The sequence below is a fragment of the Talpa europaea genome (genome assembly GCF_964194135.1).
Source record: "Talpa europaea genome assembly, chromosome: 14".
NCBI lineage: Eukaryota > Metazoa > Chordata > Mammalia > Eulipotyphla > Talpidae > Talpa > Talpa europaea.
Window position 1 is genome coordinate 19,430,819 of NC_140082.1, and position 24,330 is coordinate 19,455,148.

Here is a 24,330-nt window from a genome sequence, read left to right on the forward strand (position 1 = left end):
AATGGCAAAACTCTAGGGGGGAGAACCTTCAGTGGGTTCCTCCCCAAATAATTAACAGGAAAGGCTTGAAGCATTTTTTCCAATTATAAGATCATGTCACATTATCTTTCACTTGTTTTTGAGTATTTAATTTTATCTCTTAACAATTTTAGCCAAGTTCGGGCTAGAAATTTGGGCTGGAAAGTAGTTTGGATTTTGGAATAGTTTTATAATTAGGAGCTGAAGCCCCCACAAGGAGGTCAGTACTGGCTCTGGAATTAATTTTTTACTTTTGAAAAATAATTTCATCATCTGAAGAATTCTGATCACTTTCCCTAATATTGCAGGCTATTTTTTCTTTTACTTTTGGTTTTGCATCTCTCGCTTTGCCTCCAGCCAGGCAAAAATGATCTATCTGTTCAGGCAATTGTTTTGTTAATCCAAGGCTATCGGCTGAGAACTCTTTGATGTCTTCCAGAGATACAGACAGCCATAACTTTCTAAGTTTTTTATTTATCTTTTCTAATTCAGACCCTTGGTCTAACATGTCTTGTAGCAGTCACCATAGAAAAAGGGAAAAGGCATCTACGGGGACTTTTTTGGGTCCGTGGAGAGTGTAATAGATTGTTATTTCCTCTCCCACTCTGGCCCAGGTGTTCGCATCCAGAGTTCTTTCTCTTGGAAACCAAGGACAACACATTTCAACAAAATTTAGGAAGCTAGCCAACTGTGCATGAGAGGTCTTAAGGCCTCTCTTAGCAAGTGTATACTTAACTATATCAATAAAGAGTCCTCTAACCCTAGAGCCAAAACGGCCAATGACTTAGAGGTGTCATTCCCAATTTGGAGGGCAGTAGGTGCTGCTCACCTGAGGACAGGCAAGGCCCCCTGGCAGAACACAATCCAGCTTCCCTGGGAGGTCACAGAAAGAAAGTACTTGGTAGATGAATGTCAAACAAGCTTGTCAAACACATTATGATTATGACTTTTCAAAGTGTCAGCTGACAAAGAACAGAGGTCAAGTGAGTTTCCCTGCCTGTGGTGGTGTCATGAGAGGCACCTACTTCCATTAGCTGTGCTTGGAAATGTACTTTCTGACCAATCTCAAAGTCTCTGGCACATTTCTGGGTCCATGGTATAGTCACTGACCAAGATCTATTCCTTTCACAACCACACACCCTGGTTTCTTGGAAAGGGTGCTCCCCCACCCCAAGGCCTGTACTGCTCATGACCCACATGCTGATTTGGTTTCTTACTAGTTCTCCTGAGTGGCGTTCTGTGGACCTCGCTGAGCAAAAGCGCCTGTGTCACCCTTCTCCGGACGATGGAGAATTCTGGTACAGTTCTTACCTCTTTATTTCTGTACTAACTGCAATAAAGTATGTCAAGCCTCCTTGGCATTTAGGTGTAAAGACCACCCCGTTTCTTATCATTTTATCGTACATTTCAGTAAATCACACACACCTGTCTCAAAACCCTTCTATCCACCCAGGTTGGCAAAGGATTTAATATGTCACGTGTTGGGGACTCTCCCCATCTCCAGACTTGTGTAGAATGTCAAGGGAATCCATGTGATCCAAGAAACAGAAGGTTCATCGTCCCAGCTCTCACCCAGCCTCCCTCCACTGAACCATCCACCATCCAAGTTTGCATTTGAATCTGCAGCCCAGTGAATTTGCATGCAGGCAGCAAGCTGCTCCAGGGGTCACTACCTCCAGGTCCAACTTGGTGACAGGGACCTTAAAGGCAGCCACCTATGGAGCATCTCAAAATATGGATCAGTGGGAAGGAATTCTTAATCTGGCCTTTCCACAGAGCTGAAAATCTTTGCTAAGGGAAAGTTGGTTAATGGGCCTTTATCTCTAGAAATCATTTCAAGTCTTGTTTCTTACTGTGGGACCCTGAAACAGCTGACTCTTTCCAACTCTGCAAGACCACAAATGTCTGATTTCTGGTTCTGTTTCCTTTCATATGCTCACACCAGTGACTTCTTGCCTGAGTACCTCCCTCTTTTTTTTTCATATTATATATTTTTTACATCATTTTTCATTTTTGCACAATGTATGCATTTTCATCTTGATTATATTCCCCTCACAATTCCTACCCCCCTTATTTTGACCCTAACCCCTCCCATCCTGTCCCCCCTCCGCCTGCCCGTAGTGTGTCTCTGGTTTATAGTTGCTTGTTTATTTTGAGTTTTACTTTACTATAATTAGTTTTTCCTGGTCCCTTATTTAGGTTTTCTAAATTCCTGCTATATGTGAGACCACCTGGTATTTTCCTTTTTCTGGCTTATTTCACTGAGCATGATCCCTTCCAGCTCCATCCATGTTGCTGCAAATTGCCTGATTTTATCTTTTTTGATTACTGAGTAATATTGCATTGTGTACAGGTACCACATCTTCTTGATCCAGTCTTGTACTATGAGGTATTTGTGTTTTTTCCATAGATTAGCTATTGCAAATAGTGCTGCTCTAAACATAGGGGTGAAGGTGCCCTTTTGAATTAACGTTTCTGTGTCCTTTGCATCATTAGACATGAGCAAAACATAGTCCCTGTCATTAGATGCATCCCAAACTCCCCTCCTTTACATAACAAAAGATACTTTTCATCACTTTCAACACTAAGAAAATTCGAATTCAGGGAGCCATTTATTAGGAACTGTGGATAAACACTAAATATATGAGAAATATACTTTGGTCACCTTAATGATAAAATACTTCTTATAAATTAAAATATCACTGTCTTTACACTGATACTGACACCAGCAATAGGCTCACTTCCTGTCACTCCTCAAAATCAATCACTGCAGCACCATTTTGGGGGGATGAAAGTTTTTTGTTTTTTTTTTTATTGTGAGGGCAACCAACAAGGAGATAGGAGCCAAGGCTCAAATCTGGAAAGTAGAAACGATTTTATAGAAATGGAGGTAGAAAGGAAATAAAAGTTAGGAATGTAAAGTTTATGGGCTTGACTAAGCCTGATCAAATAGTTACAAATGGATCTGTATATGAAAAGGCTTCCAGATTCTTGGGATGGACCCTTTGCTTCTGGGTGTGGTCTAATCTCTTCTTTTTCCCTGCTTTCTTGGTTGTGTGTCAGTAGTCTCTTGGTTCTGACCAGCTTGGAATATGGCTTAAGATCAATTTCTTCTGCACACGTTTGTGTCATAGGACTCATAGAAAAGTGACACACAATGTTGCCTTCCGAAGAGCAGGTTCAAGACACTGTCAAACATGCACAACTCTTCTGGGGATCACCCATGGTTGCAATACTCCCAAGTTTATATCTGCAGTTCCTGTCCTTGGAATTCCAGATCCATATATTCAAGGATCTACTCAGTATCTCCCTGTGAATATCTACTCACTAGCACATCACAGGATCACATGCCTGAACCTCAAATCCTTCTCTCCCCAACTTGCGACAACACAGTCTTCTCCATCTTCATCCATCCAACTATTCAAACCACACATCTTCTTGCCTTTCATTCTTTTCCTCACATTTAATCCTCCAGCCAGTCCTATAGGCTCAACCTTCAAAATACATCTTAAACATGATCACTGCTCACCACCTCCCGTCCTACCAGCCTGGACTGACCCACCCTCATCTGTCACCTGGACAACAGCACGCACTTCATAGCTGGTGACTCCACTTCTATCTGTGTCCTTTCTCATGGGTCAGGGGTTATGGTTCATGTTAACACGTCCATGTTTCTTCATCTAATAAGAGTCAAAGCTGAAAGCCTTATGATGACCACTCTGGTCCACCGTTATCTCTGAACATCATTCTTTACTGACTTAGCCGTCTTTAGATCTTGTTCTCCAACTACCTGGACTGCCAAAAAGTCATTATTTCCCAACCCCTACACTGCAGGCCTCCACCTGACAAGTCAGAAGTTCCCTGGTGCAGCAGACCTCTCCTGTCTCGCCTGTTGCTCCCCTCAGCAATGTATGTCAGTCAGTCTGCCTGTTCTGGTCCCCATTTTGTCTCGGTGAATCCTCTCACCCCCACACCTCTGGCCTGTACCCCAATTCTTGTATGCATAAATAAATAAGTCTTCCAAAAAAAGAAAAGAAATAAAAAGAATTTATTGTCCTACATAACTGACAAGTCCAGAGGAGCAGAGTGGGCTTCAAGCACAGATCGATCAGTGATATGCTTGTGATAGTCTGTTCTGCCCTCTCTGCTCTGTTGACTTCTCCCTCAGGCTGTTTCACTTTACAGGTATGGGAGGGCAGCCAGCTCCCCAGCCCTCATTCACTGACCTGCTCAGCAAGAACTCCTAAGGGTCATCAAACAAAAGCCCTGAACTTCCCTCTAACTGGGCATTCCCTAAGCCTGTATGCCTGGTGAATGCTGCTGATTGGACTTACAGAAGCCATAGTTCTTTCTCGTCAGCAACAGAGAAGCAATGCAATCTTTGATTTTTAAAACTCTGCTGCAAAGTCTTTCTCCAGTCTTCTCTCAGACACTAAAACACACTAAGGATGAACTGATCAGTGTCCATTCACACAGAAGAACCCTATGCGAGATCCGTGCATATCGGCAACTCCTGTGGCTGAGCCCATCTTTTACCCTTCATGTTCTCTGTCAATTAGGGGGGTGAGGTCAAAGGTAACTCCATTCTCAGTGCATGTACAATAGTGTATAATGGAAGGTGATATTGAACATAAAAGATGCAGCGTATAATCTGCTGTGATAGTGAATATCATACACAGTGCACCATCTGCTGTGATACCACAAGTATCAGTATCAGACACAAGTAGCTCAGTCACAGAAAAGCCACCTTCAGCTCAATTTCCCTTGGCTTCATCCTCACTGGAGACTCCTAAACTATAATGAAAAGCTCTGAAAGGGTTTTGTCAAATCTTAATATTTCATTATTTCTTTCCCTTTGAATTTTCAATAATTTGTGTTTGGAAATGCTTCAGGATTTAATCTGTAAAACTGAATTCTTCCAGGGCCTCCCGTGGTGGCACAGCTGCAGCTGGCTAGGACCCCACAGGGCGCGACACATCTCTACTGTCTCACCAACTGATCCCCACAGCATTGGCCGTCGGTCTGGTTGTTCTCTTCCTGCTCTGACTCTGGTGAATTATCTCACGTCCCGCGCTTCTGACTGTACCCAGTGCTTGTATAAATAAAATAAATAAATCTTTAAACAAACAAACTGAATTCTTCCAGATATTTTCATATTTGACAGCTGAAGCCTGCTCCTCCTCTAATCTGACTACTTCCCAAGTGCTGCGGGTTCCCCTATATGTGTGGGCAGCAAAGTAAACCTGCTGTCACGGTTCTCCTGATTCCTCACCTGAGAGCACAGAAACACACCCTCCCAGTGGGCTCAGGGGTTCACATCGATGGGGGAAGGGCCAAGGGTGAAGAATCCAGATTCAAAAGTGATCTTGTTGGTTCCACCTCAACTTGCTTTATAAGCTTTTAAAATTTTCCCACGAATGATTAACCCTCAACGAGCTGAGTGTCTTCTTTCACAATTCAGAATGGACAAGTCCTGCTTGGAGTGATGACCACATGGTCTTCCTCCAACTTTCATGCTGAGCAAGGTCTGAGTGACGAGTGGAGAGGGAGGTCCGTGCCTAGAGGCTGCACACCCTGTGAAATGCAGTCACAGAAGAGGAAGGCTTCTATGGTACAGAACCTTCCAGCACCTCTGAACCCTGTAGCTCTGCAGCATCTAATGGGGAAGTGAATCTATGATTATCAACATGGTTTTTGTGGCCACAGGGACATGGATGGAAATGTAGACATTGCCCTTCCTGAGGTGAGCCTTCTTGGGCTACTGTGGAGGGTGGGATTCAGCGACTGCCCTGGAAATTTTCTTCAGACCATAACATCACTTAAAATTTCCATTTTCAAGGAATGGTTACCGCAATGCGAGGAAGTACCTTGATTCTAACCTCTTGGAGAACAAGTGACCTTTCTTCCAATAGAACTGACACTCCCTCTGTTCCCTGAGAGGTTACTGATGATTTTTAGGTGGATGGAATCTCTTTAAAAAGTATGCAATCTCAGAAAAGCAACGGATAAAACAAAAATGGGAGAAGCAGGTAGAATTTTTGACCATGTGCTTGGGGAACACATCAGTTCTCCCTGATGTTGTCTGTTGGGAGAGAGGTCGGGGCTGCTTTTATTCTTGCCCAAGGGTTGTAAGGCTTCCAGGAGATGCTGGTGTGACCAGAACATCTGACACCCCCATCTTGAGCAGTGACCAGTTTTCAGGAAGGACTTTCTTCTCCTTGCTGCCCTCTCTGGGATGCAGCTCATGAGCAGACCCGAAACAAAACATCCAAAACCTTTACTGACATTTTGCCATGTACCAGGCCCGGTGCTCTGTACTGGAAAGATCCTGCCTATAAAGATTTACCACCTACCGTGACAAATGATTAAGCAGGGAATTCTAGTCAAGGTGGTGGAGTATGCGCTGGAAGAAGGGGAGGGGTGATGGCAGCCCTGGCTGGACCAGGCCTCTGCTAGGAGTCAAGTTTCCAAAAGTCCTCTCCTCTGTCGGGTAAGGAGGGCACCACCAGTCCCAGGGAGTCCTTCCAGACATTTCTTCTAACGAGCCCTCACAAGGAGAGGAAACTCTCATTCCTAATGCTACTGGCTGAGGCCAGTCCTGGGCACCACCCAGCACAGGCATGTGAGGCTGCCATGGAGGTCCTGGCCTTTCCACCTGCGGGCAGCACAACCTCCTGCCCAGGGCTCACCTTTCCTGCTTTTTCTTGGGAAACTCAATGTCAATTTCTCTCTTGTGGCTCCCAAGCAAGTTCCTCTGGTTCATTTTTAGCCTTAGAAGCCAACTTCGCCTGCCTGGGAGACAGAGGAGGAACAGCAGTTCTGGGCCATGTTTGAACAAATCGCTGGTGAGGTAGGGCTGCCCGTGCCCTTGATGCCTGCAGGGCTGAGGGGCCTGGCCTCCCCCTCCAAGGATCAGGTGACACTTCCCAGAGACGGACCCAGAGGCAGGCAGGAGCTGGCGGGGAGGAAGCAGCCCTGTTCTCTTGAGAAGGGCTGAGGTCGGCCTCCTCCTCACAGCTCTCACTCCAGACTGTACTGATGGGGCCACCGCACCCAGCGGAACCCAGCCAGGCCCAGAAACTTTATGTGGGGACTACAGAAGCCTTAGGAGGGGATTCCTTTGACCTCTGCCCAGAAATTAGCACCTTCATCATGCTCTCTCTGCTCTGCTGAAGGTGGTGTTGCCAGGATAGTTACTGTGATGCCACAAATGCATGCCAGCATTCTGCCACTTAACAGAGATGTGCCCAGGTTGGGCAGCTGTGGCTCAGGCACCCTGGAGCGTCTGTGCCCTGCTTCCTATCCTTTCCCTGCCCATTCCCACCCTCTCAGCTGCTCAGCTTGCTTGTTGGAGATCCTGGCTGTTTGGGGGTCAGGGGGTTGGGGTCTTCCCTGTCCTGCCCAGGCTTCCTATGTCCTTGATACTGCTCTAGCTGTGTTTCCTTGACATCTCTCAGCTGGAAGTTGTAAATAATATTAGCCTAGGTCTAAGACTCTGTATTTCTCTCAAGCTTCTGAGCGCAGCTGGTGCTGAGATTTAGTGGGATTTACTGGACCATCTCGGACAATGGTTCTGAAATTCATCCCCAGAGCTTTTAAAAATAATCAATGAAGCATACTCCCAGTTGTCCTGATCAAAGTGGGATAAGCCCCAGTATGGCATTTTTGAAGTTCTCCCGGTGCTTCTGGGATAAGCCCCTGGGATAAGCCCCAGTATGGGCATTCTTGAAGCTCTCCTGGTGCTTCTGCTGTGACAGAGGCTTGGACACTCAGATCCCAGTGTCCTCTGACACAGGAGCCATTTAGGGAGCTTGGGCTCAGGGCTGGGGGAAGCATGCTTGGGCTGGCCTGACTTACCTCCCTCCCTGGGTGGCTGGAAGCTCCCAGAGATGTGAGCAGGCAGCGGCCAACAGTGCAGAGCACCCGGGCAATCAACAGGGTGCTGAGGGATGGACTAGGTCTCAAGTCAAATTAAGCTCATCATTGAAAGAAACTGTAAGAAGATACTGAGTCACAAAAAGCAATTGTCTCCACTTCAACAGGACATGGAGATGTCAGCAGAAGAACTCAAATATGTTTTAGATGCTGTGCTGCAAAAGAGTAAGTGTTCCCACCCACCACCCTCAGAGATCCCCAGGGCTCCCCTGGAATAGTGGACACATGATGGGCACCCAGCGTGGTTCTGCTCTGCTCCCCAGGCTCCCTAATCCAGGTCTGAGTTCAGGCAAACTTTAAAAATAGCTTTTTTGGGGGCCTCCCCTGGTGGCGCAGCCATTGAGCGCTGGGCTGCGAGGCTGCCTGCAGTGCTGGTTCGTTCCCCAGCTGCCGGTGAGGGTCCCACAAAAAAAAAAAAAAAAAAAAAAAACCTTTTGTGGTTTATTCCCTGATTCCAAAAATGATGGAGGTGTGCAGGAGGAAATTCTTTAAAATGCAGAAAAGGTAATAACAAAGATAATAATCACTAGTAATCTCAACACCCACAAATAACTCTTGTTAAACTTGTGTGTCTGCGAGCAAGTGTTCAGTTTGATCTCTGTGTGTGGATGGATGGATAGGTGGGAGGTAGTTAGGTAGTTAGATAGATTGATAGATAGATAGATAGATAAAGAGACAGACACTATTACTCTCACAGCTTTGAGATGTAATTCACATACATACAGTTTACCCATTCAAAGCACACAACCCAAGCACTTAGTTTTTTACAGAACTATGCAGTCACCACAACGAATTTTGAGAGCATTTCATCACTCTAAAAAGAAACCCTGCACCCATTTACCATCCCTTCTCCACTTCCTCCATCCCCTGGCAACCACTAGTATACGCTCTGTCTCTATAGATTTGCCTGTTCTGGACTTTTCATATAAAAGGAATCCTGTAATATGTGGTTCCTTTGTATCTGGCTTCTTTCACTTAGCAGGACATTTTCAAGGTTCATCCACATTGTAGCATGTAATATACAGGATAATATTCACTCATATGACATGTTTGTTGTGTGGACATGTATTTTCATGTCTCTGGGAATATAGTTAAAAAAATTGCTCAAATTCAGAAGTAATTTTATAGCTAATCTTTTAAGGAACTGCCTGACCATTTTCCAAAGCATTTCTTTTACATTTCCATTAGCAGTGTGTGAATGCTCAAATTTCTCCAATAATTTTAACCCTGCTTTGAATTTTTATGAACATTTCCCCCAGATCATTAAACATGCTTAAAAATTCGTAAAGATTGTGTAATAACCCATTATAGGAACATAACCCAACTTATTGTTGAGACTCTTCCATTGGTCCTTTCTGGAACTTCTAATTTTTGCCATTATAAATAACCTAATAATAAAAGTCTTCATTTATAATTCTTTGCTTAGAAATCATAAAGAGAGGGCCTCCCTGGTGGCGCAGGCAGTTGAGCGCCGCACTGTGAAGCTGTCCACAGCCTCTGCAGTGCGGGTTTGATCCCAGCTGGCCGGTGAGGGTCCCACATGGCACAGCAGACCTCTCTGGCCTTGCCCGCTGCTCCCCTCAGCAATGTGTTTCAATAGTCTGCCTGTTCTGCTCCCCGCTCTGTCTCTGGTGAATCCTCTTACCCTCCCACGCATCTGGCCTGTACCCCAGTTCTTGTATAAATAAAAATCTTAAAAAAAAAAAAAAGAAATGGGAGGTTTAATTAAAAAAAATAATAAAGAGAGGATAAATGGATGGAAGGATATTCCCATTTTAAGGCATTATTCATATTTCATAAATTTTCCTCCCCAAGGGCCATGTCAACTTCTACTCTCCTCAGTATCCTAAGAGACTGACAAGGTCAACACCCTAGCCAGCCACAGATCTGACCACACTGTGGGACTCTCAGCAGCTGGGAACAGTCTTATCAGATTTGAAATGAATTTTGCTTTCATGTGTGATTTCAGATAAGGACACTCAGTTTAAGAAGCTAAGTCTGATTTCCTGTAAAAACGTCATTTCTCTAGTGGACGTATCCTTCCAAATATGTGGGCAAGAATAGATGTTAAATGTTTTTGTCTGCAGACCTCCCTAGGACATGGCACCCACAACCTGCAGGTTAGTCTTCACGAACAGTAGCCAAGAACTGGGAGACCCCTGGAACTAGAAATGGAACAGAACCCAGAGGCACAGACTCTCTGTGGGGGATTGTTTTTGAAGATGTTACCAGAGCCAGGCTCTACCTACTCGCAGCTTGAAGGCCAAAGCTCGAGAGACCAGAGCTGATGGAAGGATTCAGGTTTAATCAGGAGCCAGCGACCTGAAGAGGTGATGGGCTATTTTCTCAAAGGCCATCTCTGAACTCAAAATGTGCAGGGGCTGTGGGGCAGGTGGATGAGCATGTGCTACCTGTTATCTTGACTCATGGCCATTAGGTGATGGGGTTGGCATCATTCATCAAGGGTAGGGGCTATGGAATTCGCCACCTTGGTCCCAACTCCTGTTTTCCTTAAGTCATTTCAGGGTTGGTGATGCCTACAAAAGTACCCCATTCAGTCTCAGCTGGGTTTGTCTTCAGGACCAGAGCAAGGACGAGGAACTTTTAGTAACCGGGCTGGTGACAACACCTTTCTGGAGTTACTCCTGCTCCTCACCTCACCACCTGCTCTCATTCTTGAGGGGTGATGAGCAAGGCCTTTCTTCTGGGCCTGCTTCCTACCGGGAACAGGGGCAGAGATTTGGGGCCCAAATATGAAATAGAACTGATTGTCACATGGTTATAAGCCCAATTTTTTATACCATTGAATGACAATTATTTGGAAGTTTTAATGTCCCCAGCCTTTGGAGGACAAAGGGAACTAAGCAATTCAGGGCACAAGGGTCCAAGATGAAAAGAAGCTGGACAGTAGGTGAGGGGCAAAGAAATATGGACTTGGCTGAAGGTTATTGGCTCGTCCCAGGGCACTTCATAATGATGAATGAAGAAGCTTCTCATCAGATACCTGCAGTTTTGAATTTCCGTTGGTGCTGCCCTCCCCCACTGGAGAACCCCTTCTCTCTCTCTGCATCTCAGTTCCCAGCTGGCCCTGGAGTTCAGCCCAGGTTGTTTGCATTTGCTGCATCTGTAAGGACCAGCCTCAAAGAGAAGAGTTTAGATAAGTTTGTTTTTCTTTTGTGCTCTTTAGGGTCTGTGTAGGGTAAAGAAAATATCAGGCTTTTCTGCCCTTCTGCCATCAGGATAGATGATGGATCCTTGTCCTGAATGCATGCCTGATGGTGGGCACCTGGAGTAGGGTGTGGGCATAGGTAGATGGGATTCAGCTGAGCTAAGACTGTGCTTTTTAAGGGCGGCATCACAGGGACGCCAGCAGCAGCAGCAGTATCAGCAGCAGCAGTATGAAGCCGAAAGAGAAGCCGAGAAGCAGCAGAACCAACTCCAGAGAGCCCAGATAGAGTGAAGACTTGCTGGGGACTGGGAGGCCTGTCAGCCTCCCAGCCCCCCAGCCAGCACCCCTGCCTGCCATATGCCTGGTGAACCCCAAATAAAAAACCTGCAAAACTACTGAGGACTCTGACTCCTCCTTTACCCGGTCTGCATGGGATCAGAAAACCTGCACTGTGTCCTGTCCAGCCCCTTACAGTCTGAAATCAATTTAACTTTCCACCTCACTTCCAAAAGGACTTGAGAATCTTACTGACTTTTGGGGTCCCATCCCAGGAAATGAAGAGGGGTGTGTTGGGGGGGTGCATGGGTGTTTCATCTTCAGGTGTACTCCCTGTCTGACCCCGACCTTGTGCCTTCTTTAGAGATTCCTGGTTTAATAATTGAACCATCTCCCTAGAAGGCCGAATCCATGTCACCCATGCCCGTCACACTGCCCGGCTCTGAATTGTCAGGTTGAAACATACTTGCTTCTTCTTCCTTAACTCACTCCTGACACACCAGCGGCAACGGTGTAGGGTAAGGAAAAATATCAGGCTTTTCTGCCCTCCTGCCATCAGGATTGATGAGGGAACCCTGTGATCCTGAATGCATGCCTGATGGTGGGCACCTGGAGTGCGTACTCCTGGGCTAAGACTGTGCTTTTAAGGGCGGCGTCACGGGGACGCCAGCAGAAGCCAAAGCAGATGTCGAAAGAGAAGCCGAGAAGTAGCAGAACGAATGCCAGAGAGCCCAGATAGAGTGAAGACTTGCTTCGGGCTGGGAGGACCGCCAGCTTCCCGGCCCCCCAGCGCCCCTGCCTGCCACGTACCTGCTGAACCCCAATAAAAAACCTGCAAAAACCACTGAGGACTCTGACTCCTTTACCTGGTCTGCATGGGATCAGAACACCTGCACTGTGTCCTGTCCTGCCCCTACAAACGGGAAGCTGGAGTTTGATGAATTCAACAAGTTCTGTGACAAACTGAAGAAGTGGATGGTACGTAACCCTGCCGTGCTTGGCCCCAAGGGGATTGTACACACCTAGAGCAGAAGGGGCTTTTAGAGATCATGGTGTTGCAGGCAAGAGGGTTAATTTTCAGAAAAGGCACAAGAGAACAAATATGATGAAATTCCAGGAGGGCTTGTGATACTTCTGGAGGCACCACGGTGCTTCCACCCCGAGGGAAAGCCCAAGGAAGCAACCTCCTTTGCAGGGCCCAACACGGCCCTTCCCTCTTTGGGCCCTGGTGAGGACTCTGCCCTCCACACTGGCCGCCCCCCACTACTGCCCGGGCGGGCATCTCCTCCCTGGGGCCCTCCTCCTCCATGCCTCTGCTCTCCTCCCCCAGAACCTTTTCCGTCAATTCCACACTGACAAATCCGACACCATGTCCTCCTACGAGCTGCGGATCGCCCTGAAAGCCGCAGGTAACAAAAGCCCGGGGCCAGGTGCAGGCTGCCTGTGTGTCAGGTGCTCCTGCAGACACCGCTTGCTTTGCTCTGGACTCCAGGAGGTGGCGGGTTTTTGACCTGAGCAGATGCCTCTTCAGGGCAGAGCCAGACGTCAGACCCAGAACTCGCTCAATCACTTCAGGGCCCACATTTTAAATATCTGTGCAATGTTGGCAGGATTTTTAAAAATATATCCACAGAAGATGAACTTAGTCTGACCCCAGAGGCCTCTGAGCCTCGGACCAAGTTTTCTGCCCAAGCAGAGTTACATGGGACCCTTCGGCGGCAAGCCACAGTGCTGCCAGCCTCTGATCTGCTTTCAGAGGGTGAGGGTGACCGACAGACAGGGCACGCCTGGGCTGTGGTTTGCAGGCAGCGGGCCGCTCACAGACTCACACACTCACACTCTGCCGTCGGCGGCCCTTCCCCCGGCTTGCTCACCAGCAGACTGAATCCTAACCGGATGGTTTATACATAGTTCATCCACTGCTCCCGGCAGGAAGGATGGGTTGGGGGTGCCTCTGGCTATGCCACGGCCATGGCAGGCTGAGCCTCTGGGGCTCCACTGTCCTTTGCAACCCACAGCCCCCACCAGGCTGTGTGGTGCTTCTCACAGAGCATGTTTTGGGGAAATGGCCCCTGGCCTCTGCTGACACCTGTGCTCTCGTTCCCTCCCAGGTAACCAAGCACCTGGAAAGTTCGTCAGCTTTCAGGTCTACAGGGACAGAATTTACAAAACCAGGACCATTTGGGTCCTATGTGAGGGAGAAGACAAGAGATGAGTTTTAAGTGTGAGAAACAGTTGAGATGAGCCTGGTTTTCCTAGGGGTTGGTGACTTGTTTCCAGAGGAGGAAAACCAAGTAGGGGACACAAAATTTGCCCTTCCAAGAGGGATGTGACCAAGTCTTCCCATTCTGATCTGCGGAGAGAATGGGGTTGCCCTCCCCACCTTGTCTCCAGTGAGTGCAGCTGCAGCACTCTGGGCACCCACCCTGCAGGCTCCCAAAACTGCTCAGGGGTGGGTCTTCTCTGTGTGGAGCTGGGACTGAGCAGACAGGAAAACCCTGGCTGCACTTCTAGGCAATACTTTGACCATTTCCTGGCCAGGGAGTATGTAGGTTAAAATAAAATAGAAGGGGGGAAAATCATTCCTAAGGAATTTGGTTAGAAATCAAAGCATTAACTATTGGCTCTTGAAGTAATTTTACTTGGGGAAACCCCTTATTCCACCAGTGAGGAAACCCAAGTAAAGCCCACCCCCCACCGGCTTGAGCAGCACCCACCTTGCATGCAGGCCTGTGGCCCCTCCTGGTGTTCTCCCTCCCCCAGAAATGTGTGTGAATGAAGCCTGTACCTTGTCATTCACTCTGGGCAGTGGCATCTCCTTTGAGAAAAAGGTTTCTAGAGCCCCCAACAGCTTTGGGTCCAAATGCCACTGAGAAATGTTCACTTACTGTGGGTTTTGTGGCTGGAACCCCCAGATGCCCAGCAGGAGCAGCTGGAGGGGAGCTCAGGCAGGGAACTAGAGGGAGGCTGGGGGAGAACGTGAGTGGGTCTCATCGACAGCGAGACCCAATTTCATTGAAGTCCTGGCACAGCCGCCTCCCTCCTTGGCACACTCCACCCGCTGCATTCAAACTCAGGACAGCAGCCTCCACTGGACAGGGGGACCCCTTTTGTTAGTTCACCATAGGCAGACTGGGCACGCCCTGGAGGTGAACCCCTTGGGGCCCAGCCACAGTGGCCTGTGTCTTCACACTCTTCCCCACAGGCTTCCAGCTGAGCAACCACCTCCTGCAGCTGATGGTCCTCAGGTGCGAAGACGAGGAGCTCCAGCTGGGCTTCGACGACTTCCTCAACTGCCTGGTGCGGCTGGAGAATGCCGGCCGTGAGTATCCAGTGGGGCTGCCGGACCCTGACCACGGGACACTCTCCACCTTCAGTCACCTTCTGGGAGCAGGTAGGAGGCAATCCGCCAAGCCACACACAGCATCCACCCCCAGGATGCACTCACTCCGGGACTGGGGATCCTCTACTCTTTGGGGGTAATCACCAAACCCTCAGGGTTTCTGTCTGCTGTAGCTCCAACATTTGGCTTTCATAGCCACCAATGTGATTCGCAGACCCCTGCACTCAGGCCAACCCACTGCACAAGCACATGGGTCGGGGATCCCTGGAAACTGCAAGCCACATTCCCCACCCGTCCCCCAAGGATGGGCTCCTCAGCTCCTCACCTCACTCCTCACCCTCACCCTCACCCTCACTGTGGGCATCACCCACAGGTGATTTTACGAGACTCACAGGTCTTCAGCATACTCAGGCTGCTTAACAGCCGCTCAGGGCTTCCTAAACTTAGCATCAGCACCAGCTTTTGCCTTCTCAGTTGGCTTTTCTCCTCGCCTGGCTGCTGGGCATACACAAGCTGTTTTGGCCATCAAGGCCCACTGGCCACCCCCAGATTCCCAAAAAAACATAAACTGCTAAGGTCCTCCGCCTTCTGGCGGGACTGTCAGTCCAAGTTCATCAGTCCAAGTCCATTAGTCCAAGTCTGCTGGCGAAAGATCACACGTGGGTTTGTGACAAATAATGCCAGGGCTCTGGAGTCCGCCTGTGTAAAGCAACCAACCCGTTCTGGGAAGGTTTATGAGCGGTTCTAGCAGCCACATGATCTTCGCCATTTGTAGTCGCCGCGCTCCTCCGTACACTCCACTCCTCCACCCTCGACACCGCACTACCACCACACCGCACTCTGCTGCACCACCCTTATAAACCCGTCTCTTAGCTCAGGTGGACCCACCTACGCATGCCCACACCCTACTCCAGGTGCCCGCCATCAGGCATGCGCTCAGGACCGCAGGATTCTGTCATCCATCCTAACGGCGGGAGGGCAGAAAAGCCTGATACCTTTTACAGTGATGTATATGGCGAGCTGAGGGGCCGTCATGTGTAAGTCTTCTCTGCACAGCATTTGTTACAATAATCACGCTCTCCACATCCCAGCCCCTTTGTGCAGGACGACAGGGTGGGGGTGAGGTTGGGTTTCAGACTCATGTCTGATGAACTGTCCAATTTCTGGTCAAATCCTGTCATAGCACAGAGAGTCAGAAGAGTCTCTCTCCCTCTCTCTCTTTCTCACTCCGTTTTCCCCCTTTCTGTATTATAAATCCCAGACACCTACCCTGTGATCTCAAACAGATTTTGCAGCCCTTGGAAGAGAGACAGATTATGTGTGACTGGTCTTTAGAGTTTGCAGCCTCTGGTCATTCATACCCACTCTGCCCCTCACAGACAGGGCTGTGACAGAGTTGAAGCTGAATGAAGAACGCCCAGGTCCGCAGCTCTAGACTCCCAGAGGAGCTGCCCAGCCGCAAAGGGAGGGCCCCTCGGTGCTGGGGAGAGAATGAAACCTGCTGCAGGAGCTACCCCAGCAATGACCGCTCTCTCATTCTCTCCCCTCAGGGGTGTTCCAGGCTCTCAGCACAAAAAACAAGGAGTTCATTCATCTGAACATCAATGAGGTATGGCCAAGTCAGACCTTTGGCTCAGGGATGAAGCCAGGGGTGGGTTGACAACCTACGCTCCACACATTTGCTGATTACACGATTGTCCATGAGGGCTGACATGTAGCCATGAGGGTAATTAACCATAATAAAATTGCTAATGTTTTTGAGGTATGTTCACTTAATAGTCGACGTAATCTTTACAACAGTCCTGTGCGGTACAGTCTAATGCTATACGGATTTTGCAGAGGTGGAAATAGAGGCATGTAGAGGTTTATCACCTGGAACAGAGTGAGCAAACTCTGCCTTCTTGTCTTTCTGCCATATCAGCTCCTCGGCCTGCCTGCCTTCTAGCTCCAATTTGGTTGCTGCCCCCTGCTTGCTCATATCATCTGTGGGTTTCGTGATTCTTGGGTATGTGCCCATGTACGCAAACACACACACCTCTACCTCAAAAACCCTGAGAAATATATAGTATTTTCCAGTTACAAGGACACAGCAGAGGGAGATGACAGAGGGAATGTGTGGTTCAGAGTTTCAGGGGCCTGGAAGATACATCCTGGTGGGGCTCACCTTTTCCCTGCTGCCCAGAATGTGGTCTGCAAGTGGCATATGGGCATCACTTGGGGAGCTGGTTGGAAATGCAGAGCAACAACATAGTGATTACAGTCAACAGTGCCCTGTTCTACACCTCCAAGCTGCTAAAAGACTAGGTCTTAATTGTTCTTGCACAAAAAAGAAATGACAATTCTGTGATGCGTACGGGAGCCAGGACCACAGTGGCCACCATACTGTAGTACAAAAATGGGCGGAACCAACAAGTTGTCACTTTCAGCATACACTGTGTTGCATGTCAATTACATCTCAATAAAATAAGAGAATTAAATAAAACAAACACTGCAGAGGAGATATGAAGTCCCAGACCTGTTCCATCAGGTCTTGTTTTAGCTGGGTCCCCAGTGACTCTGAAATGTCCTGCAGTTTGAGGATGCTGGTGAGACAAGCTCCTCCCAAAGGTAGAGTAGACACTGGGGTGACTCATGGTTCCCATGGTGTTTGCTTCCCACTTTTTCCTTCTCTCCCTGTCTCTCTGCACAGCTCTGCTCTCCCTAACAGCTTTCACCCCTCCCCCATGTCTCAGGTGTTTCTCTCCCCACCTGACTTCCATCCTACCTTCCCAAATTCAGTAGCAGCTTTGGACTTGGCTACCATTTTATTGACTTGTCCCAGTGGAAGGTTGATGACAGCGTGTAGTAGATGGGGATGGACCCTCGCCTTTTGCTGATTTTGGTCACTCCATCTGCTCTGTTCCTCCGTTTCACCATTTGTAGAAAGAGAGCTAGGCCTTCACCTCATACCAAAACTTTGGTTATCATCATCGTGTGCAATTTGGCAGTTTATCATGTTGACTCATCACTACTTTTCTTACATGTGTGTCTCAGATCCCTGACTACATTATAATGTCAATGAGAACACAACCTGGTCATTTTTCATTTCTAGTGTTCACTTCTACCTTTAGCATGTGCCACAATGCAGTGATTGTAGCTCTCTGAGTGATAACTGTAAAAAATAACACCCCAGTGTTTACAGAAAAGGACACACTCAAACTAATTCCTTATGAGAACAAGAGTGACCCTAGACCCACTTTATTTCTCACTGACTTCAAAGTTACCACTAACATGCACGAAGGGAGCGTGACAGTTGCTGCCTGTCCATGTGGCAACAGGGGGAGGGGAGGGTTGTCTTTCAACAGCAACTTGTCCCTCAAAGACCCAAGAGCAGAGAGGAAGCTTTCCATTGTTTCAGGTTCAAGGTGCCGCTTCCAACCCAATGTCCGCTGGTGTGAGGACTGCTGAATGCTGTGTCCCTGTCTCCCTGGCCTCAACACACCAAAGTCCTCTGCAGGTTCTTGCCCTCATCCCATAGTTAGTTACCAACATAACTGGAAAAATGTTTGCATCCTCTCCTTTCATGCTACGCTTGCTCGACTCTGATTGTCCATCAGCATCACAAGGGGAGAATTTAAAACCCAGTGCCCTGGCCATGCCCCAGTCCAATAAATCCAAATACGTATAGAAGTGAGAAGGAAAGGCGGGTGGTCATAATTAGGCATTTTCAGCATCAAATATATGTTTCCCTCCTGAGGCAAACATCAGGGAATTCTGGATGCTTTCTTAATAGGAGGAGGATCAAAACAAGGGGGGTGGGGAATTGTAATGGGACTATAATCAAGATGAAAATGCATACATTGTGCAAAAATGAAAAATGTTATAAAATATATAAAATAAAATTAAAACGCTCAAAAAAAAAAAAAAAGAGTACACCAACATGAAAATCTCACCCTCCCCTTCTGAGAACTGGTAAATTAGACAGTCTCTGGCCAGACCAGAAGCTCTTTGTGTCCAAAACTTGTGGGTAAAAACAGCCAAGTACAATGTTATTCCTCTTCAAGAAGTCCAGATTCATATCAGACTTGATCTCCTTCATCTCCACCATCATAGGAAGAACAGGGCGGAGAAGCCTTGCTCTAGCTCCCTGGCACAGAAAAATCCCCCTGAGTTAGAATAGTGGAAGTAACATAAGATATGGCTCAATATATATTAGGTCTTGGGCCTCCCTGATGGCGCAAGGGATTAAGAGGCAACCTATGAAGCTAACCGCAGCCACTGCAGCATGCGTTCGATTCCCGGCCATGGGGCTACTGGCATGGTGCAGCAGACCTCTCCTGACTCACCCACTGCTCCCTTCAGCAGTTTGTTTCTGTCAGTCTGCCTGTTCTGTTCCTCACGCTGCCTCTGGTGAATCCTCTCACCACCACCCACCTCAGTTGGAGGAAGTGGAGTTCTTCCCAATCTTCATAGTCTATAATTTCATTAAAAAACCTGAAAAGTATTCTCATAATAGTCTATGTGACTGAGGAAATTTTAAAAGCAATCTTCTCTTCTGTTGACATTTTGAAGTGAAACGAGCTGGAAGCCTAAGGAGTGGTGTTCCTCGTGGGATGGCAGGTTGCAGTGTGGACACCCCCTCTGTGAGCAGTGCCTGTTCACCTGGGCCAGCTCCGCTCAGAAGGGTGACCCAACTTTCTGGGATGAAAGCTGCACAATGGGAGACACAGTGAAACGTGTATATTTGATAGCAGTGCTTGACACATTGTAAGTCCTTGGGAAAAGACAATATAGAAGGAAAAAATTCTCTAATAGCACCCGAGTGGCCATGGGCCACAGCCAAGAACATCACTCCTCCAGCCCATTCCCTGGGGTGGCAGAGGTGACTCCCCCAGGCATCTCCCCACAGGCCTGTTCCCAGACACATCAGTTGCGGTCCTGTGGTCACATCTAAACAGCCTGCACCCAACGCAGGGAGTGAAAATCTTTCCTCACAAGTCCTGTCCTGTGCGGGTGCACTGAGGGGCAGAGATTCAGAAAGTGCCAGTCATGTGAGCGGTTGGCAGGAGTGCTGAGGTTATTGGTGCCAGCTCAGTTCAGTGCACTGGATCATTTGTGATAACAAAGCACCGTTGTGCTGAGAGCCAAGACCTCCTGCCAAGTACCAGTTGGAGGGCTGTGTCCGTGCTGGCACTGCAGTGAATCAACAGTAGGCTGTGCTTGCTACTGAGGCCCACCTGGGCCATTTTCTCAGCCCACAGTGCCTTTCTGATAGGGGAAGGGGCTGGGGAAATGAAAGTGGGACTAGGGGGAGAAGGAGAGAGAGGGAGGGGGGAGTAAGAGGAGAAAGGGGGATGGGGAGGGAGAAAGAAAGAGACAGAGGGATGTGGAGGGAGAGAAAGACTCCCCTGGATGCCTGAATGACACTTGAAGATGGAAGAACTTAGCCCAGGGATGTTCCTGAGGATTATCCGTGCATCACCACGGAACTCTGCTGGGGAAAAGAGTCACTCTCTCGCCAAAGGAAGGGGAAAACCATCGTTAGGTAACTGAGCCATATGAAACAAAGACATAATCATATTATGGAAATGACACTGGATTTGCAGTCCAGAATCCAGCATTCTCGTCTGGAACTTACCTCCAACCAGCAGGTGCTTAACCCCGTCACTTCACCTGTCTGGGCTGCCTTGCCCTGGGCACTTACATGGCTGCTTCCTTAACTCCGGACCTCGAAGGCAAGGCAAGCCCTGGCTCCACGGGTCGGAGACAGGCAGAGGTGGGCCCGGCAAGCCTCAGAACTCATTGATGTGATTCCTAAGAGGGTTCTGAGAAGAAGGAGACCGTCTAGAGGATTCTCTAGGCATGTCAAGTCCTGGCTCCTAAAAACACTTTGTAGACAGTCCTTCCTTTCAGCATCTCAACATACAAAGCTCCTGTGTCTTCTAAACTCACTAGAACTCAACTTACCCATTTGGTTTCAACTTTCCTTATGGCGGTCCTTCTGGAAGCGGAAAATGTCCAAAGTTATGTTGAAATTGATAGTAAAGGGGAAGGCAATGACACGACTGCTGCAGTGAAAGTCCCATTAGTTACACATTCCAACCCACGTGCAATAAGCAAGCTTGATTTCCCTCATCACTTGCAAATTCTCCTTTTGTCTGATGGTGTCAGGCTGGCCTTTCCACTAGCAAGGCTGTATGCCAAGAGGAGGGGGCTGCTGGAGACCAGCTCCAGCTAGATGTCCTGTCAGGGGTCCCCAAAAGGAGAGGACGGACAGTGTCGGTGAATACTTGGGGGCTGAGGGGAAGTGTGGTGAGGCAGACACAAGCACTCTTATATTGGTGCAGGTCTCTCCTACTGAGTGTGTCAGCGGGTCTTTATTTATACAGTAAGGCGAGCAGTGAGATTTCATCAACATGAGCATTGAAGTAGAACAAAGACAATCATTACATATTTTCTCATGAAACTAGAGACTCCCTTGGTCTCATAACAAAAAGGCATTTCTTTGGTTACCTTAAAAAACATCAGGGACAATTATTTTTCTAGGTACAGCTCATATTCTAAGATGATCAATTATTTCAGACAGCACAACGTTTGGTGACAATTAATCATTCTATGAAACTTTCCTAGTTTTGGAATGGGCGTGAAAGTCCTAGTCTATATTCTATTACTGAAATCAACCTATCTCCTAGCATTCAATTAACTTGGCTAATTTATCTATTACTTCAAAGTGGCCTAAAGTAATTCATCAAATCCACTAAAGTCTACCTCTACTGAAGTCTACTGAAGTCTAACTCTAAACTAGAAATACCTTACCTCCACATAGCCTGCAAACTATTGACCTTTGGCATACACCAGGGAATGTACTGTTGCCACAAACACCTACCCTCCAGGTTAGGCTACAGTTTCCAAGCACAGCTGGTTCAGGGCAGCTTGTTCTCCATAATTCTCAGGGCCAAAACATTTCTTTTCTGACTGCATTTAGCATTTTTTTACTTTCTTTAGTAATGATTCAAGTGTAAGAACAATAACCCAATTAGCGTCTAGGTCCGAATTAGCTTTTTATAAGTCAATTTAGAACTAACTTACTTCTGCATTAACCAAGAACAAACAGGAGAGCATTAGCAGGCGTTGCCATGGAGACTCCCTAGTTCAGATCTTCTGGGTCTAGTTCAGATCTTCTGGAAAGTGCAGAAACTCCCCTCTTCTCGGGAGTCTCCCCTAATGCCTGGACCTTGTCAAGAGATAGCATGGGTAGCGCAGCCTGCCTCATTTCCCCCTTTTTTGTTTTTGGCCAACATTTGTACAGTTTTTAATTCAATAAATTAGTTTGCTTGATAGCATGTAAAAACAATTTAGTGACAATTGGGAACAAAAACAAGAGAACCAGTGTTATAAGCAAGGAAATGCCAAAGTTAATGAAGGAGGGGAACCAGGCGGCGCTTTTGTGGTGTAATGCTGTAAGGAGGCCAGAAAGGAATAAGCGACTTCAGCAGGAGTGGAGGAGGAAACATAAGCTAAACTAATTGCTTTAATATCATTTTGGAGATTAGTAAGATCCAGGGAAATATTAGTATTCTCCCAAACTTCTAACAAGTGATTTTTAACATTATTCCAAGAGATAGAGGAAGAATGATAAACATGTGGAGTAATACAAATCCATTTATAATCAGAGTGATATTTAATGGTAAGATGTGTCCTAATATGTTGAATTTGATTACCAATATACAGTAAAGTCTCCTCAAGGACATTTAAACAAGACTCAAATTTTTTATCAATACGATCTTGAACAATTAAGGCATCTGTAACATTGTGAGACAATTCATTAACATGTGAAGCCGTGTGAGGTTGTTGGATGAGAGCAGTAGTGGAAACAGTCACGGAACCAATAATAACAATGAGTGCTGTGATGCCCAAGATAAGAGCAGCAACAAATCTTGTTGAACGACGTAGACCCAGCTCAACAAGCTGAAGAGCATAGACCCCGGTGTCATCATACCATGGCCGTTCCAATTGTACTGGAAGAACAACATAAGGAGGCTGATGTACAATAACAAATGTCATAGTAGACCATGAATTGACGGAGGTGAAACAATTGGTGAGTACACAACCATGGCAACTGACATGAAAGGCATGTTGGTTATAAGTGATTGATAAATGTCCAGAGCCCTCAACAAGGAGGGCGTGTGTGGGGCCTACGCAAGCCTGTATGATGGAGTCATTGATAGAGCATCCAGGACATCTAAAATAGACAGTAGAGGTGGCAGCAAAAAGGCAAAACAAGTCCGAGTAAGCATGAGTTTCATTGGAAGTATTGAAGAAGAAGGTGCGAGTGATCCATCTGGCAGAAAACCATCTGGTCATCGATGGACTCCGGGGGAGGGATAAGACTGTCTGACCAGCTGTAAACAGAAGAGCCTTGCAGGTGTGGGCTGTAGTTTGTGGAGACATCTGTGGCTGAGGCAGCCGCACCGGGTATAGAGAAGTCATCAACAGAAACATCAGTTTGATAGGGCTGATAACAAACTCCTGTAGAAGGAAGTATGCAATTATGCCAGAAGGGAAATCCATGACTGCAGTCAATAGAATTCCAGGGGTCGTTTGTGTTGTGAAATGAACAAGCTGGGAGAGTGGCAGAGAGGGGAACACGTGTTAAATGTTCATCAGCGGTCTGGGGACTGAGGAGAGGCAGGAACAACACCCAAAAGTCACGTTTTGGCATGGAGGAATAAAGCCTCGGGGAATCTGTCAACAAAAACTTATAATTAATGGGGAAACGACCATGAAGAAGAGTCTTCATTTATTCAGGATTCGATGTAAAGCACATGGGGGAGGTACTTACACGTCCATGAAAGGAAAAGTTATTAGTTCTTTTAAACAAAATAAAGGAGTCTAAATCCCCACCTAATAAATCAGAAAAATTAGTAAATGCTCGGTGAGGGAAATCCCCAAGGGGTGGGGTGTCACAGAGGAGGGTCAGGGATGCAAGCCCAATAGGAAGTTGCAGGTGCAGAGATAAGGGCTGCGGGTGGAGGGGAGAGAACAGGCAAGGAATGAACAGGCATGACTTGGCAGGAAATAAGGGCCAACACAGCTAAGAACATGGTCTCCGGAGGAACAGCAGTATTCTGACTGCTAATGAGATGATGAGCTCGGTGCGGGAGCCTTTTAAGTTGGCCCCAAAATGGGGAGCCACAGTGCCGAGTAGTAGATGACAAGTGTTCATGGTCTTGCAGATGCAGATGGTGCAGGGATAAAGTCAGATCATGGGCAAGAGAGCGAGGATGCCGTTGTCCAAAAGGAGGATAATGGGGAGGAGGTGAACATCTAAACCTTCTGTTTCTTGGTCTGGTCCGCGGGGACGGGGAGGCCATCGGTTTGAGTTCTCCCAGACATGATGGGGAATCAGTCTGTCAGGGATCCACATAGGAGTGTTTGCGTCCTGTGGAAAAACACAAGCATACCCTCTCCCACAGGTTAGAAGCACATCAGGCCCTTTCCAGGTACCTGTGAGGAGATCCTCCCACATGACATGTGGTTTAGGAGTCAAATGGTCAGGCTCCCAATATTTATTAATTGGTGACACATCATGAGAATCACAATTCAGATA

The 24,330-nt window shown here is 47.4% G+C and overlaps 1 protein-coding gene across 1 annotated transcript in view; it reads left to right on the forward strand.

Moving 5' to 3' along the window:
* Window positions 1-24,051, forward strand: part of LOC311183682 (calpain-9-like) — a gene marked incomplete at both ends in the record, with an annotated part of 49,633 nt that extends 25,582 nt beyond the window's left edge. The window contains 11 exons of the mRNA XM_084253227.1: window positions 5,725-5,761; window positions 6,794-6,868; window positions 8,061-8,118; window positions 9,923-9,987; window positions 12,317-12,376; window positions 12,729-12,807; window positions 14,604-14,720; window positions 16,292-16,350; window positions 22,674-22,765; window positions 22,886-23,046; window positions 23,957-24,051. Coding sequence (XP_084109353.1) covers window positions 5,725-5,761; window positions 6,794-6,868; window positions 8,061-8,118; window positions 9,923-9,987; window positions 12,317-12,376; window positions 12,729-12,807; window positions 14,604-14,720; window positions 16,292-16,350; window positions 22,674-22,765; window positions 22,886-23,046; window positions 23,957-24,051 — 898 coding nt within the window. The remainder of the gene's footprint in view (window positions 1-5,724; window positions 5,762-6,793; window positions 6,869-8,060; window positions 8,119-9,922; window positions 9,988-12,316; window positions 12,377-12,728; window positions 12,808-14,603; window positions 14,721-16,291; window positions 16,351-22,673; window positions 22,766-22,885; window positions 23,047-23,956) is intronic.
* Between the last annotated feature and the right edge of the window lie 279 nt (window positions 24,052-24,330).